This window comes from Panthera tigris, chromosome D1, assembly GCF_018350195.1.
Source record: "Panthera tigris isolate Pti1 chromosome D1, P.tigris_Pti1_mat1.1, whole genome shotgun sequence".
NCBI lineage: Eukaryota > Metazoa > Chordata > Mammalia > Carnivora > Felidae > Panthera > Panthera tigris.
The window spans coordinates 77,500,679-77,519,011 of NC_056669.1; the positions used below are offsets into that span (position 1 = coordinate 77,500,679).

Consider the following 18,333-nt stretch of genomic DNA (forward strand, 5'->3'; position numbering starts at 1 on the left):
GGAGTTGACTTTGGACAGAGGGACTTCTTTCTGTGATGAGGAAAGTGGAGAAAAGGGTAAATATAGGCTGGAGTAAATAAGCTGGTGGAGGTGCTGAGAGAGAAAACCATGTCTGATGACATGCTAGATGCCATCCATAGAATGATGAGGACAGAGATGAGTGGCGCGTTTGATAATATTAGGAGGAACAGGAAATGACGCTGACCAAAACCAAAAAGCAAAAGGATCAATTGACTGCAACTGACCTAATGTCACCCATTCCTGAGATGAAAGGAGTTCTTCCAGAAGGAGCTCAGTGGCTCTGCCCTGATTCTGAAGGAAGATTATACACTTCAACCAAGGCTGGGGTTTTGTAGGGCAAGCACTGGGTGGGGAGGGAGGGAGGAGCTGAGAGTAGTTTGGTTTATAGCAGGTTAATTTGCTTTTAGGTTAAACAGTAGGGGTTTGGTTTATGGAGATGGGGATGGGTGTTTTCTTTCCTTTTTTTTTTTTTTTTTTCCTTGAGACTTAGCACAAACTAAGGTAAGGCATGGAATTTAAATCTCTATAATCAAGGATGTAAATGCTTATGGCCATGAAATCTTAACCCCATGCCTGAAACTGTTGTTCAGTTTGACCACTGGCCTTCTTGGAGAATTACAGCTTGCTGATTAGTTATTGAAATGATATGAGGGAGGGGGTGGGCAGAAATTTAATCCCTATGTTAGTCACATTCAGTATAACTCTGCTTCATGTTGGATCCACTACGCATGCGTGGATTTATTAAGGAATCTGCGAGAAGGGTTTGTACCTAAATGACCTTATATGCCAGGCGGAAAAACATTTCTTTCACTGTTTCCCAGCGTTAGCTAATTGTTTAAAAACTATACTGACTGGTAGCTCTTTCTGGTTGAAATAGCTCACACAGTCAAGTGAATTTAGGCATTCTGCCAGGCATTCATACCAAGGATGTTTAGAGGAAAACTCTTAAATGTAATTTGTAGGGCTGGGGGGCGGGGTATGCCAGAACTTCAACAATATGCCAAGCTGTTCTCTAGAACAGTGGGAGAAAGGATCAGAGTACTGTTTTGATGCCCGCCTTTGTAATTTTTGTCCCATCCACTCCAAGTTTTGGAAGCAGGCAGTAGAGGCACACACAGGAGTTTGTGGGAATGGAACTAGGTCAAATTATAAAAGCCTTGATGGATTTTGCTTTACAAAGAACTGTTGGTGGGACAAGTATTAGACTGGAGTCAGGAAATCCAGATACTAGTCAAAGCAAATCACACCAAAGATCTGGGCCTCAGGATCTTCATCAGAAAAACAAGAACACGGTACCACTGGCAGGATCGGGGAAGGCAAAATGGTTACAGCTGAATCCTGACTCCTTTTGTCTGCTTTATGTTACAGGGATTCCCATTGAGGTTTTAATGAATAGATTCTGATGCTAAAATAGGTTTAAAACTTCTAGCTAGATGTTTCTGAAGGTCCTTTCTATTCTAATTCTATTCTTAATTATAATTCTAATTCTCTAAATGAGAATAACCAGTCGAGTTACATTTAACTTCATTTTCTTATGAGTCTTATGGTTTCTATGGATATCCAGCACATTTTTGTTACTTTCCACAATATTTGAAACTGCTTCATGTCAACCACATGAATCAGGATTTCTTAGCTGGAGTCCATGGATGGATTTCTGGGAGTCTGTGAACCCCCTAAACACACATGCAAAATTTTGTGGATACAGACATCTGAAAAGAGAGTCCAGAATTTCCATCAGATTCTCAACAGGTGAATGAAAGCAGTAAGTATATGTCATCTTTCACTTGATGGGAGTCAAACAAACTCCAGATCTCAAACTGACACAGCAAGAGGAATTCAAATAGATTTTACAGGCTCTGCAATGTAAGTGACTCCCCAAATCTCCTCACCCAACTATCTGTCCTTCCCAAGACTACACTGCCAGTATGTATTCTTAACATCACGGGCATGGAACAGAGTCAACAGGATCTCTGATTACGGAGCAACATCTCCCCTTTATCTTACCTTTTCTGATATTTGAAAAAAGCCAAGATAAACGTCTTTGGCTCTTCATGCCAGACGTCTACAGCTCTGACATGTTTTTATTGATAAAAAGAACCATACATTCTTCACTTTTTCAATATGTAGCCTGTTACCTGGAAATCTAGATATGTGACATAGGCCTGAAGGTAAGTTTTTTTTTTTTTTAAGATGTATTCTAAAGTAATTAGAAAGAATAAGAGTAAAGGAAAATATAAATGTTTGGCCATTCAACAACATCTTGCCTTGAAGGGCTCAGTGACTGGAGAAGACTTCAGTTTTTCTGAGTGCATTTCCTTTCCATTTCGTATTGAGCATTTGTGTGATTATTAACAATTATTTTCAAGAGAGACATTTCCATGGTCTTTTGAGTCCTCGTTCAGAGGGGAATAACTTGGTGGGAAGAATGAAGCACTTATCTGAGACAGTGGGCAGAAAACGGGCAGTGGGCAGAGACAGTGGGGGAAGTGATGAGGCTGTAACGGAACATCAGATGTCAGACAGAAGCCTCTATACACATCCAACCAAACAAGGGATTATACATAAACCCGGATTCCCATAGCAGGGCAAAGCTGGGTCCTGGGGATGTGTACCCATGATCCACTTGCATGGGAAAAACAAAGCTTCTTTCATATACTGTATGCTAACTCAGGCACTGTGCACCAAGTAGGAAAACAATGGGGCATAAAAAAACAAGACAGAAAACAGTAACAGTGCTAAAAATGAAAGTTGGTTTAAGATACTGTAAGAATTCTCAGAATTTAATCCTTTTGCTCTTCTTTCATTTCAGATGCTGCACAACAAACATGTCATGGTCCGTGTGGGAGGAGGATGGGAAACTTTTGCAGGGTATTTGTTGAAACACGACCCCTGCCGGATGCTGCAGATCTCCCGTGTGGATGGCAAAACATCCCCCATCCAGAGCAAATCTCCAACTCTTAAGGACATGAATCCAGATAATTACCTGGTCGTCTCTGCCAATTATAAGGCTAAGAAGGAGATTAAGTAAAACTAGTTGGTCACTACAAGGGGACTCTCCTAATGGCCTGTACCCATTTCTCCAGTGTAGTTAGTTTAGTTCACAAGCTCTGACAATTACTTTGGAAAAAGGCGTAACAGCCAGAAAAATGCCATTATTATTGAAAAATGTTCAAAGAGTAGCACTATTTATTTTGATGCTTCTGTAGAACATGACCAATTAAAAGAAATTCTAGGCTCAGATTTAAACTAGAAAAATTGTAGGCAAATTATTATTTCTTGATATGTGAACACAGGATTTAGTACACAGTACTAGAAGTACAATTCTAGCTAGAGATAAAAACTATTAGAAGAAAATATTTAGGATTTATAGATAAGTCAACAGAAAGTGCCTGCTTTATGTCTACAAAGTAAAAGCACCCCAGACATTTTTATAATTGCAGGATTTTTAAGCTAATTTTTAAAAAGTGACAATTAGTTTGATAACGTGCTACTAAAAATATTCAACAGCACTACAAATAAGTACAGAGTGTTCATAACCGTAACACTTTACTAGAAAGGCCACTTCAGAAAAGTTTACATTCACTTGGAAGATTGCCTTAAAGTTTATTCCTTATCTATGACCAAATATCTGGGGTACTTTTGGAAGTTTTCAGTACACCCCTTAGAGAATTGCTTATGAAGTGTTTCACACATTCCTAAGCACATGGCTGTGTTGAGACCGACTTAGTGTATTTCACACACATAAGCTGACATACGTTTATATTTTGACAGAATAAATTGTACAGTCCAATGTTCATTGACTTCATGTTATTTTAAAGCATTTTCTTATGAAAATATACCTTTAGTTAATCCTACTTTGCTATGCTGTCTAGTAAAGTAAGTTCACTGTAGCTGATGTTACAGACATATGTATACCCTTGTATACCTAGGACAGGGCTGTTGTGTACCCATAAACAGCAAACTATTGTCCTCACTGATTCAAGAATTAAAAAGATAAATTAAAAAAAATTATGTCTCTATATTAGTGCTTCATTCTGAAATAAAAATAATCTTCAAATGGCAACTTTCCCTCAGAGTTCTAGAAAGAGTCGCATTAGGGTTACCTAGTGCTTCTTCACTTTTGAGTGTTAGCATTGTTTGCTCCCCTTAGCAGAAAAACAAAATATTATCATAGGTAATCCCTTAACTGCCGCCTTGAGTTTAATAAGTATAGGCAGAGTTAATGTCATTCCCTCATTCTTCTACGATAAAAAAATCCACCTCTCCTGCTCCAGAAAGTCAGGAAATATCTCAATTTGTCACATGACTGATTTAGTCAAAGTACACACAACCTGTTCATTGTGAAGTTTAGTGGTACTAGAAATGGGGTTGTAATTATGCTGGGAAAAAACAATTAAAATTAAAGTTTTATCAGAGGTAAAATCACCTTGGAACAGTAGTAATTGTAATATCTTTTAAAATACAGACATTGAGTGATTTGACTTTTATGTTACTAAACTCACGTTAGCACTGAATTTCTCTATATAGTAATTGGCAATAGTATTTTCCTCAAAACTTTCTCCTGTGCTTAATTTCTTCCCACAAACGTATCTATGTCCTTAAAAATTAAAATTAATTTCATTTAGTTAAAATATGTATAGGTAAACAAAAATCATGTTAATCCCTTCATCTATTTTATTGGATGTTCTAGCTAATGTACTAAATTACCAGAAGTGTAGTGGCTTAAACAACACAAATTTATTATGTTATTGTTCTATGGGCCAGAACTTTGAGATGGTCTCACTGGGCTAACATAAAGATGTCAGCAGGGCTGTGCTTCTTCTGAGGAGTCTAGGAGAGAATTCGTTTCCCTGCTTTTTCCACATTCTAGAGGCTGATTTCCTTTGCTCATGTTCTCTTTCCTCTATCTTCAAAGCCAACAATAGAGTATCTCAACGAGACTTCTTTCTTTACATCTCTCTGACCACAGGTAGAAAGATTTTCTGCTTTTAAGAACCCTTGCGAGGGGCGCTGGGGTGGCTCAGTTGGTTAAGCGTTTGGCCAAAGTCGTTTGGCTCAGGTCATGATCTCAGGGTTCATGAGTTCAAGCCCCACTTTGGGCTCTGTGCTGACAGCTCAGAGCCTGGAGCCTGCTTCAGATTCTGTGTGTCCCTCTCCCTGCCCCTCCCTTGCTTGCTCTCTCTCAAAAACAAACATTAAAAAACATAATTAAAAAAAATAATAATCCATGTGATCAGAATGGGTCCACCTAGATAACGTAATGCAATCTCTCCATTTTAAGGTCTGCAAAATACCTTTTGCCATGTAACGTAACTTATTTCCAGGGTCCAGTGATTAGTATGTGAACATATTTGGGGTAGGGTGGCATCATTCTTTCTGCTTATACAACATCTATGATGATCTTTTAGGTGTTGCTAAGAACGTGGTCACAATTGACCTTGAGGTCTAGCTGCTAGCTGAAGGGAATTCAACAAGGATATGGAAAAACGAGACTACATTCAGAAGGAAATGACCAAATGTAGATTGCTCTTACTCATTGACTCCTTAGTGAAAATTACTATGTTCTTTTTCCTAAATTGTTTTCACTATTATAAATCTTGCATTTCCATGTAAATTTTAGGATCATTTTGTCAATTTCTCTGAAAAAAGTTTGCTGGGATTTTGCACTGAATTTATTGATCAATTTCAGAATGCAATTTTGACAATACTGAGTCTTCTAAACCATGGTCCCAATGGTTTAGGTCCCAAACATTTAGGGTTTTGTTTTTTTTTAACTTCTCAACTATGTCTTGTAGCTTTTAGTTCAGATCTTTTACTTCTTTTATTTTTTTCCTAAGTATTTTATTCTATGTGATGATGCTGTAATTGAATTTTCTTAATTTTCAGATTACTTATTACTTGCCTGTAGAAATAGCATTGACATTTTCATATATGGATTTGGTATTCTGCAGCCTTGCTAAACTCATTAGTTCTACAAATTTGTGTGTAGATACCTAAGAATTATCTACACGAGACACTTGGTATTTTTTTAACCTACTTTAAGTATGTCTGTTACTAATAACCTATCTGAGAAATGTAGGATAAGAAAAGGGCACCCTAGGAATTAGGTAGAATAGGAAGTTTAGGATAACTCCTTGACTTCTGACTGATGTGAGAAAAACAGATTTCAGAGAAATAGCCTAGAAAGAGTTTGTATGCAAAACTACTTAGTTCCATTTGAGGTTAAGTTTGAAGTACTTGCAAAAGTTGGCTCAAACCTGTGACTAGAGGACATTGATTTGAAACCCAAACCAAGTATGGTGCTATAAAAATAGGCAATGCATGGAGCCTGGGTGAATCATGACATCAGCTCAGGTCATGATCTCACGGTTCATGAATTCGAGCCCTGAAGCAGGTTCCGTGCGGACAGTGTGGAACCTGCTTGGGATTCTCTCTCTCCCTATCTCTCTCTGTACCTCTCCAACTCGTGCATGTCTCCCCTGGACCCCACCTCAAAATAAATAAACTTGAAAAAATAGGCAATGCAATCTGGGCTACAATAAAAGTATCATGTTCAGGTCAGACCATAATAGTCATATTTAGAGGTAATATTTGCAAGATGAAACATATCTGGAAGAATAGAAAAACAAAAAGCCATGTCATATGAGAAATTTTAACTGAGTTTTCGAAACAAACTTCTCTGAATCAAACCAAAACTTGTTCAAAGTCTATGAAATACACAGATGCCTTCCTAGTGGTTTTTGAGAATATCAAAGAAAATGGCTATGGTGTCACAGTTGAATCAGCTTAAAGCACATGTAGTAGGGGAATTTGAGATGCTTGTTTGAAAGTGTTAAAAACAAAACAAAATAACCACACACACCTTAAATGTCAACGCAGATAGGTGTGCCTATCTACCTACCTCTCTCTTACTAACCTATTTATGCAGATATTATTCAAACCTAAAACTGACAAGTTACTTTTTCTTCTAAGGGTGTACTATAATTCCTAGTGAAGATTTACAAGTCGGACTGTTGGAAAAAAAACCTCAAAGCTTATGTCAATTCTCCTGGGGTACAAAGGATGACAGCTAGAACTCTTACATTATTGTATTTCTCTAAGGCAACAGGAGACTATTATCATTTCTCCTTTAGAGTGTAGAAAAAGAAACATGCCTATCTGTAAATTCAGGGATTGTATGAACATACCAAATAGCCTTTAGCTCTGTTGTTCTCATTCATGCCAGAGAGAAGAGCGTCATGGTTTCCCTAACCATTCACCCAAGTTCTAATTATTCAATACTCCGTGACGATACAATTTTGTTAAAGAGATGGCCAAACTCAATTTTTATATAGGAAAAATGTATATTTATGTCCCCATAAGGCAATACAGAATTTATAACAAACTATGTATGTGAAAACTATTAATTACATTCCAAATACAATTGGTGGAACCACAGTATCACATATAGATGTTTTAAAAAACATGCATGTTAACAAAGGGGCTATATGATAATATACAACTTTTTGTTACCAGTCATATTGTCTGATGATTAAAATTAAGAAGCAGTGGTTTTAGCATTTTACATCTTAATATGATAGTTATATAAAAGTATTTCACTGTTTCAGTTATATTTTAGTCATTTGTTGGAGGGTTTGGGTGACATATTAAGCATTACCATGTTTTCCTATTTGAATTATGATTTATGGGAAATTGGCTCCAAGTTAAGTTTTCATCAGGAACTGATTCATAACTTGATGAGAGAGAGGTTGGATATATATGTGCTTTTTTTTTTTTTTTTTTTTTTTTTTTTTTTTTTTTTTTTAGTAGTCACTGGTTTCCTATCAGGCATCTAGTCTCCTCTTTTCCCTTCCCCTTCCTAAAACTATTCTTAACATTTGAGTATCACCCCTTAGCCCATGCAACCCATATCTTTTTGCAGAAAGCTGATTATACCCATGGAAGCAGGCCATGCATGATTGGCTGGAGCAGGATATCCCATTGTTCCCAGAAAGCAATACACCAGCATATCATTCATGGTTCAACAGTAAATACACATGGTCTCTGGATATAAACTCTATTAGAAATAGGGCATTATCCCCTGGATGTAAACCTTTGTTTACACCAACTCAAGTTGTAATTCTTAAGACGTAGTACAGATAAAATTGTTCTTTCTATATTAAAGCAGAAGGAAGGATTTACACAATTCAAGGTTAGTACACTCTGGCTTTATACCTATTCACCTACTGATGATGTTTTTCTTCCTTTCTGCCTTGGAGAAATTAATCATGTTCATAAAGTCAAAAATTTTATTTCTAAAATAAAATTCAATGATTTCACTATCCTTTATCAACAAAAATACCACTGACCTTCTAAAGGATGAAGAAAAACTGAGCCTGTCTAAATAGATGTCTTGCCTGGATATTCATAAACTATTTTATGCCATAATAGAAAAAATAATTTTTCCAATGAAGAGTCAAGAGACCTATAATATAGTTCAAACTCTAAAATTATCATATATGATATAGTGCTATGTAATACAGGTCTTGTGGGAGGGATGAGCACAATGATGGCTCAGTTTTCTTTTTGTAAATCAAATAAGCTGGTCTAATTTATAGTCTCCATTGGCACTTAACTGTCTTACAAATTCTAATTTAGGGCTCAGATTGTGGCCTTGTCATCCAAAGAGTTAGCAACCAAATTAAAAGATATAGGAATTCTCCTATTTTAGCTTATTATATACTAAAAAGGAAAATTCAAAAAACAAAAATGCTATGTTACTAATGCTCATGTTACTAGTGAACAAAAACTAGAAAAGTTTATGACTATGCATCACATAGAGTTACCTCATAGTATGTTTATGTTTAAAGTAGACCTTTTAAATACAGTACCTACATGTTTCTATTTCATACATTCACATTTGCCTTGGCAATTTCGCATGTGTATAAATCTTGAGATCATTCTTTAATAAATACAAAAGAATAAAAACACCTATGAAATTTGGACAAATCTATTATCACTCAGTATAGCCCATCAGATTCTTAGTTTAACTCATTCAGTTACTACAAATATCTTTAGAGCTGAGTCTGACATCGTGTAATAGATCACTGCCCTCTGATGGTACTATTAATATATAATTTTAAATTCAGCAAGCAAAAAAACTTTTATTGCAATGTAAAACCCTACATGTTAATTTTATAAGCCACAGAAATAGAAAATAAATTAGGAGAAATTCAACAGTTTCTACAAATTTTCATTACTCATTGGTAAGATACAAAAATTTACAGTGTCCCTTCATATAAGCCCTTCAAATGATTTTTCAACATTTTCCCTGATGATCAGTTTCAAGGCACAAAGTCCATAATTTTAAGCAAAAGCCTTCATAGATAATGAAATAAAAACAGATACAAGGCTAAGCAGAAAAATATAGACTGCTAGGTCATCATATAAAGGAGAGAAAATACAATGGCAAACTTTAATGTCTGAGGTGTATGCAGACTTTTTGCATGCGACATATATATATATTCACTATTTAGGTCCATGTTTTAATTACTAAAAAACGCCAAATCACCCACTACCTGCACAAGAGCAAATGTAAGAAAATAAGTATTTGATGAAGGGTCTGGCCATTTTCTAAGTTTGAACATCAAAAACAGTTTCGGTCTATCAATACTGGAAAAGCGCTGACTGCATTTAATGGCACTACAATTACAATAAATTATTTTATTTATTCAAAGAGAAGACATTAGGCTGCGGACGTCCACTTGATTGCAGATATTAGTTACTGGCAGTAGACTTTTCTACTCACGTTACGCTTATGAAACTGTCCACTAGAAAAGATAAAAACACATGGAGACAAGTAAACTTTATTTAAAGTTAATGTAAAAATATCCTAGTGAACAAAAATAGAAGTATGGGCTATACAAATGTGAAGTGATTTCTGTGCATAGCAGTGATTAGTATAATTTTACATGATGGTCAACTTCTGAAATAAGACAAACGATTGTTTAAAGACATAAAGAAGTAAAACAAAATACCTGGGCAGATTAACGGGTAGCTAAATCCCAAATAACCAATAATTAGCTCAGGAAAACCAAAAGAAAATACCACAAAATAAAAACAATGAAACCGTAAAATAAAAATACAGGAATTCTTGTTTGAGGCAGGGAGCCACAGAATGGCAGAAATTGTTAAGTAATGGTTTGGCAAAGTCTTTTTCTTGCTTGACTTGAGAAACTTGGTTGTTCTGTTCAATCAAGTCTACTACATCTGCAGGAGTAAATTCTGAAAAAGTCACTAGGATAGTACCAGGTACTTACCAGTCTCTTCAGTAGTGGTTTTCATGTACATCCAAGCAATATTATTGGGTGTTACATATTTTTTTAAATCTGTATTTCAGTTTTGAAAATTAAGGGTTAATCCAAGTAAATTTGCTTTCATTTTAGGACTTCTTAGAGATTTGGAACATTGTGCACTTTTGAATCTCTAAGAAAGGGATTCAGAATACAATATCGTGTCCAGGAATTTAAAATATTTTATTTTTTACCACGGGACTCTATTTCCCACAATATATCTTTGAAGATTAGTGTTAAAAAGACCAGACCAGTGATTCTCAATCTGGTTTGTCGCATTAGGCTACCTCGAGGAGCTTAAGAAAGTCCTGATGACTAAACTCCACTCTCAGAGATTCTGATTAGCATGAGGTGGGAGCCAAGGGTCAGCCTTTTTTGAAAGCTCCTCATGAGATTCTAACATGTAGCCAGGGTTCCGAGCCACTGCATTAGAGGTCTGCCACTACTCCTGTACTGTCATATCCTGTACTGATATTAGTTTGTACCATGTCATCATCACACTGAGCTCTTAAAATAAAGCTCCCTTGCCACTCTAGAAGAGAGTGGGGGGGGGGGTCCTCAAAAAATTAAATCATTTACGTGATCCAGTAATTCCACTATTGGGTATTTACCCAAAGAAAATGAAAACACTAATTTGAAAAGATACATGCACCAGTATGTTTATTGCAACATTATTTACAATAACCAAGTTAGGGAAGCAGTCCAAGTATCCATTGATAGATAAAGAATATGTGGTGTATGTATACACACACACACACACACACGCACACACACAACTATCACTTAGCCATAAAAAAGATGAGATCTTGCCATTTGCAACAACATGGATGGACCTAGAGGGTTTTATGCTGAGTGAAATAAGTCAGACAGAGAAAGACAAATACCATATGATTTCACTTATATGTAAAAACAGACAAAACAAATTTTAAAAAGCACAAACAGGGTCATAAATACAGAGAACAAACTGATGGTTGCTAGTGGGGAGGAGGGTGGGAGGATGGTCAAAATGGGTTAAGGAGAGTGGGAGATACAGGCTTCTAGTTATGGAATGAGTAAGTCAGAGGGAAAAAAGGTACAGCATAGAAAATACAGTCAAGGGTATTGCAATAGGGTTGTGCGGTGACAGATGGTGGTTCTAGTGAGCATAGCATAATGTATAGACTTGTAGAATCGCTATGCTCTACACTTGAAACTAAACTAATGTAAAATTATGTGACAATGAAAAGAAATTAAAAAGAAAAAAAAATGAGGTTGCTTTCCCAGAAGATAGTGAGCATTGCCAATGCCAATCATCCCGGGAAGAGGCAGCGCTGATCAGGAGATGAATATGTGGAGTACATGAAGACAGAGAGAGGCCATGTTTTCCTCATACTGTGAAGTCTGGTGAGGAAAAATCTAGCTACACCAGACCAGCCTGCAGAACAGGCCTGGCAGCACCCCTTAAAGGACCTTAGGCCAACGGGTTTGAAGATTAAAGTTACTCTCTGCCTTCTGTTTCCCCTTCTATTAGCACTGAATCTCTAAAAACTTATTTTGAACTTCACTGTATGCTCTCAATGATCTACGCAGGTGGTGGAGGGGAAAGGAGCATGTCTCTTAAAGCTAGTGTGTCAATGGTAGAAGTGATTAGGAATATTCCAAGGGAAAATGACCCAGAGTACAGCAGGAGTGGTTTATCATAATGAGCCACTGTCCACCTTGATGGCCTTGAGGGTGATTTTTATTAATGGAACCAGAGAGCTTTCTTGTAAGAACAGTACACAAAGAAAAACAGGCAAAAAATTTAAAATTGGGATGATTTTAATTCTGAACACTGCTGAAGGGACCAAAAGCAGTACATGGCCTAATTTATTTCTAAAGTATAGGCTTCAGGCTAGGCTTCAGATTTAATTAAGAAAGCTACTTTCTTTCTTAGAGTTTAAAATCTGATGTTAAATTTATTAGATTAGAATATGTCAAATAAATACCTTCTTAACTCTGACTATATATAAAGTATCTTTTTCTTATAACATTATATGTGATTTTGATTGTCACTCAATACCCCCATTTCTTCTATTATGAAACACTGAAATTCAGCATAATTTCTGGTCACACACTTTAATTTTCACAATTTTTGTTATTGTTTTTGAGAAACTTCTATGAAATAAACCTGGTGGCATACACCTATATCTCAGTAGAGTAATGAACGCAAACATCTATGCTTCTGATAAATATCCTGACTTTGTATCAACCAACTGTTTCACTTTCCAGAAGATTTATTCTCTTCTATTGTGCAGGTATATAAAAAACATAAGCACAACAGTCACAGCTATTTACCTTAAGACTGAAACCGATTATTCTATACACTGTTAAAAGTTGATAAAATTATATTTTCTTTTACTTTCATTGACTAAACAAAACTAAATGAATTAATATACAATGGTAAAATACACACAGATAAATCATACTTCTGCATGATATTCCTAAGCCAGAAGCACCTCTTTTCAGGATGCTTCTAAACTGCCTGCCCCACAGGATAGGAGGATATATACATGTATGTATTTATATATAGTTTTAAGAGCTCCCCCAAAAAAGTCAGTGCTATTGTAATAACATTGTATGGTGACAGATGGTATCTACACTTGTGATGAGCACAGCAAAATGTATAGAGATGTTGAATCGCTATGTTGTACACCTGAAACTAATATAACACTATATTAACTAGACTTAAAAAAATTAAAAATCAAAAAAACTGAATTGCAAAGACAGTAAATCAGCTAAATAAGTGCTAATAAATCATTGACAAGTTAGATATAAATGACTGAAATTCAGGACATTGTCCTTGTCACAAAAACACTTACTTGAAAAATTTATTTCCTTTAAAAATGGACCAAAGAATAAAATCTTTTTTTTTTAAATTTTTTTAAATATTTATTTATTTTTGAGAGACAGAGTGAGACAAAGTGAGACTTGGGGGGGGCGGGCAGAGAGAGAGGGAGACACAGGTTTGGAAACAGGCTCCAGGCTCTGAGCTGTCAGCACAGAGCCTGACACGGGGCTCGAACCCACACACTGTGAGATCGTGACCTGAGCTGAAGTCGGACGCTCAACCGACTGAGCCACCCAGGCACCCCAAGAATAAAATCTTAGTATCTGAACAATATTTTCTTGTGCTTTAACATGTAAAATAAAACCTTTCTAGAAAACCTTTATAGAAAACTGTAAAGATCCTCAAGTTCAGGGTCCTGTTTAACTTGTCCATCATTGTATTTCCATGTCAAGAGCTGCAATTGCTACGTTGGGAGGTGGGAGGTGTGTATGTCACACTCACCCCGTATAGTCTATTGTCCAAACTGACATTTACTGAACTATGATAATGAGTGACCATGAAAAGCTCAAAATCCTCAAATCACTCAGTGAAAAAAATGTAGGTTATTTAAAAAAAAAAAAAGGAATCTATAGTGTAATCCAATTCAATTAAGATTGATGTACAAATGGAGATTAGAAATGAGGTCTGTCAAAATGACACTGAATTGGGGTGAATTTTATGTTCTTCTTTATACTCTTCCATATTAAGTTTCCTATATATTGTTATTAATCATATAAATACAAAATATTAAAATACAGTGCTAAGGTAATCAGGAAAAACAATCTATTTTCATTTTTGGAAATGCTGGAATGTCCACATAAATTGGCACTTCTTCCAATCTATTTATTTATGCTTTTAAATTAATTTAAAATTTTCTGATAATCCATTTCAAGAAGAAACTATTGAATAGATTGCTACTGACATTTTTTGACATTCCAAATAAATTAAACTGTAAGTAAATTTTAATACTTACCCTAAGTCCACCTTCTGGTGGGGGCCCAGATGTAGCAATTTGTTTTTCTATTTTTTCCTTTTTCTTTCTCTTTTCTTCCACAGACCGAACATCCAAAATGCCCCGAGATGCAGCCTTTAGAAAATGTATTAAATGGTTTAGAAGAACAACAAAAATTAGTATCCAGTATCCAAAAGGTATTTCTTTGTTGCTTTTTAGGTTTTTCTTTGGAAGAGAGTTTTATTTGTGGTAACAAAGAATTAGACTACTTCTATAGAAGCTTTGCATAAAGCATCATTTCTTCACTGGGTATTTTTTCCCTAAACTTAACTTGACATCTGTCAGTGCTTTATAAAGTATGGTCACTTTATCCCAAAGAAGAAGGTTTTATTAAAGGGGCATCTCACATTACAGAAGACATCTGTACAGTAATTTTCATGCATTAAATGATGTAAATGCATTAATGTATGTTATAGAAATACAGAAATCATTTAAAAAATGATTATACATAAATTTATAGGATATCAAACACAATTTTCATTACAGAATACTAGTAATAAACATCTATTGAGAATAAAGAACACAATTATCTATGTGGGCAGAATTTTATTAAAAAAATTTTTTTTTACTATTTATTTTTTGAGAGACAGAGCATGAGCAGGGGAGGGGCAGGGAGAGAGGGAGACACAGAATCCAGAGCAGGCTCCAAGCTCTCAGGTGTCAGCACAGAATCCAATGCAGGGCTTGAACTCACAAACCGTTAGATCAAGACCTGAACCGAACTCATATGCTTAACTGACTGAGCCACCCCAGCACCCCTATGTGGGCAGAATTTTATTTCTACTCTTACCTCCTTCTGTCTTCTCTCTGCAGCCTCTGCAAGCTTTGCTCTTTTCTCTTCCTAAAGAAATTGTGTGTAAAAATATGTTGTAAAATAAAACCAAACATCATGGATAATTTATATATTATAAACCAATATACATAAAACCAATTTACAAAAATATTTAGTACTCGTTCAAAATGTCCCACTAAGACTGCCACTATTTACAATATTTATGAAATACTTAACTTCCTGAAATTCATTCTCCAAACCCATATACCCCCATATAAGCACATAAGACACATATACGTAACATGTATTACAAACGCATATATATTATATATATTCAGGTTGTGCTATAAAATAATATATTTGCTTTTTTTTTTTAAGGCTTACAAGCTAGTCAGTATAATAATAAAACAAATGGCATTTAATAAGACAAGAAAGGAAACATGTGGTTTGAAGTAGGTGGTATTTTCAGGAAACAGTCATGAATGAAGTGGGCTAATCTTATTGTGTAGGACATGAAGCCCTGAAGGAAATTTTAAAGAGGTACTGCTCCATGTTGGGACACACTGAACATTACTTTTTATATCATGTATTACTATTATTAATTATAAATTATAAATTCATTAAATATATAAGACAGTAAGCAGCACTCCCTTGGCAGCTGTGTTAATAATTTCTTTGTTTACCCTACCACAATACATATATTCATTCATTCACTGGACAAATACTTACTGAGCAACCATCATCCCCCAGGAACTTTTCTAGGTGCTGAGGATGCAGTGGTAAAAAAACCTGACAAATGTTTCCAATCACATGGAACTTACATTCCAGTGAAGGCACACAGTTAAATATAATCAAGTCTGTTTAACATGTCTGTTAAATAGTTGTGCTTTGAGAAAACACAAAGAAGAGTATGGTGATTAAGAAATGGAAGTGTGGGTGGGTGGTATAGTGGGAGATCTATTTCACTTTGGGAGGTCCTGGAGAAACCCCAAAGATAAAGTGACATTCCAGTAGTGAACCATGTGTTTATCTGTGGGGATAGGGGGGAGAGCTTAACAAATGCTGGCATATTGGTATTTTACCAACAGCCAAATAAACAAAATTCACAACATTTAAAAGCAACACTAGCAAGAAAGACAAGGTAAATTTTCCCATATCAACTTCCAGATCATTTTCAGTACCTATAATCAAATGGCTGAAGAGTTAATGTACTTCCCCAAACACCTTACTTCCTTCAACGAATTTTTAGGTAGAAGAAGAGAGTAATTTAGGTTTTCTATTATCAACAACCTGTAAGGACTATTAATGTAAAGATACTGTTATAAATAGAAAGCTACAAAAGGTATAAATGACTTGTACCACAAACCACTTAAATACGAATTTCAGCTAAAGAATGAATAATTTCTAGTATATGTCCCAAATATTGCATGAGATACACCTATTCTTAAAATATATTTTTTTTGATCTACAAATTCAAATTTAACTGGGCCTTCTGTATTTCTATTTACTAGATGTGGCAAAGTTACAAACTCTACATTCCGTACTACGTAAAACCCTTATTGTTTAAAAAGAAGAAATTAATAAAGAGATAAAATGGTAATGGGAAATAGCTGATTATTACAATATCCAACAGAGCACAGGAGTGTAAGAGATTTTATTAAGCACCTTCTTTATACAGTTGGTACAGACACAAGAAAACGCACATCGCCTAGATTAAGAACTTCAGTTGCACCCTGACTTCATCCACCGCATCGCCAAGAATGGCCCACACACCGCACCGTCTGCGTACGCCTGCGTCCTTAAGAACTCCCAATTTCCCCCAAGTCTGCGAAAGGTAAACAGACTCCGGAGCCGCCTTTGGGCAATTTTTTGTAACGGAAGTGGAGAGACCGACACGGAGGCGGCGGCTGTGGTCCCGCGGCCAGACCCAAGGTCCCTCGGAGCGTGTCCACACGTCTTCGCCAGCAGAAACCACCGGCGAGCTGTCCGGTCCGCGCCTCCGCGCCCAACGGCCAGCCCGGGAGCCCCCAGCTCGCGGCCTCCGACGCGCGCCTCCGACGCGCACCTCCGGAGAACAGGTGCGCGCGGCGCGGGTCGGCGGACATGGGAACCCGGGGACGCGGGGACGCAGCCTTACTCACCAGGTCCGGCGAGGGAGGCGCGGACTCCCCCGGACAGGGAAAACACATCCCCATGGGGAGAGCGGCTAGGGGGTCCCTCTCTGGGCCCGCCCGGACCTGACAGAGCGAACTGCGCGGTCAGATCCGCTTCCCAGGTTCGCGGCGCTCGCCCCGCCCCCACCCCTGCCCGGCGCCTCGGCTCCGCCCCGCCCCTCTGCGGCAACGCCCCGCCCCACCCCTCCTCCGCTACAACGCCCCCCCACCCCCCACCGCCTGTCACTCCACCACCCCGCCTCTCCCTACCGCCCTCTAGAGGCAATTCCCCACAGCGCTCAGCACAGCTCCTACTGGCGAGTGCCAGGGTGGCAGGCAAGCAGGCAAGGCCTCCACGCCAGGAAAAGCTTGCTGAGTTTGGGCAGCTAGAGGGAGAGAGAAAAATAGAAAAACTACCTTTTCTTTACTCACTTGTCAATGGACAGATTAAGTTGTTTCCATACGTTGCTATTGTGAGTACTACTGCAATGAACATGGGGTTACAGATTCCTCTTCCAGACGATGCTTTGGTTTCTGTAGTCTATAGATCCAAAAGTGGGATTCCTGTATCATATATATGGTAGTTTTAATTTTAATTTCCAAAGAATTTCCATCATGTTTTCCTTGGTTACTCTACCGGTTGACAATCCCAGCAACAGCATACAAGGGTTCCCTTTTCTCCATATCCTTGCCAGCAATTATAACTTGTCTTTTTGGAAATAGATATAGTAGCAGCTGTGAGTTCATACCTCATTGTGGTTTTAATTTGCATTTCCCTGATAATTAGTGAGTTGAGCACCATTTCATGGACCTGTTGGCCATTTGTATGTTGTGGGGAAAATGTCCTTTTAGGTTCTTTGACCTTTTTTTAATTGGGTCATTTGCTTTTTGCTGTTGAGTTGGACTTAACTTGTGTATTTTAGACACTAACTCATTATCAGATATGTAATTTGCAAATATTTCCCCCATTCCATAGCTTGCCTTTTCATTTTGTTTGTAGTTTCCTTTGCTGTGCAGAAGGCTTTTTAGTTTGATGTAGTTACACTTATTTTTGCTTTTGTTGCCCTTGCTTTTGGTGTCAAATTTAAAATATCACCAAGACCAAAGTCAGGGAGCTTACTGCTTATGTTTTTTATTTTAAGGAGTTTTATGGTTTCAGGTCTTATGTTCAAGTCTTTAATCCATTTTGACTTCAT

General features: G+C 37.0%; 2 protein-coding genes across 2 annotated transcripts in view; one reads left to right on the forward strand and one right to left on the reverse strand.

The window, feature by feature from the left end:
- GAS2 (growth arrest specific 2) overlaps window positions 1–4,356 on the forward strand; it is a 130,666-nt gene extending 126,310 nt beyond the window's left edge. The window contains exon 8 of the mRNA XM_042959368.1: window positions 2,831–4,356. Coding sequence (XP_042815302.1) covers window positions 2,831–3,049 — 219 coding nt within the window. The 3' untranslated portion in view covers window positions 3,050–4,356. The remainder of the gene's footprint in view (window positions 1–2,830) is intronic.
- Window positions 4,357–7,344: 2,988 nt separating this feature from the next.
- LOC107181200 (small VCP interacting protein) lies at window positions 7,345–17,286 on the reverse strand. The gene is made up of 4 exons (XM_042958406.1): window positions 17,126–17,286; window positions 15,003–15,053; window positions 14,174–14,287; window positions 7,345–9,830 (listed from the first exon to the last, which is right to left on the reverse strand). Exons 1-4 carry the CDS (start codon window positions 17,177–17,179, stop codon window positions 9,816–9,818), a joined length of 234 nt encoding a protein of 77 aa, XP_042814340.1. The 5' UTR covers window positions 17,180–17,286; the 3' UTR covers window positions 7,345–9,815.
- Window positions 17,287–18,333: the final 1,047 nt, after the last annotated feature.

What these genes read in the sequence shown, in the direction of transcription:
- LOC107181200 (XM_042958406.1), bottom strand. Translation starts at nt 17,179, where the DNA reads ATGGGGATGTGTTTTCCCTGTCCGGGGGAGTCCGCGCCTCCCTCGCCG. An exon ending in CGCCTCCCTCGCCGGACCTG is followed by an intron (nt 15,054 to 17,125) that starts GTGAGTAAGGCT and finishes CAATTTCTTTAG; the next exon opens with GAAGAGAAAAGAGCAAAGCT. An exon ending in CAGAGAGAAGACAGAAGGAG is followed by an intron (nt 14,288 to 15,002) that starts GTAAGAGTAGAA and finishes CATTTTCTAAAG; the next exon opens with GCTGCATCTCGGGGCATTTT.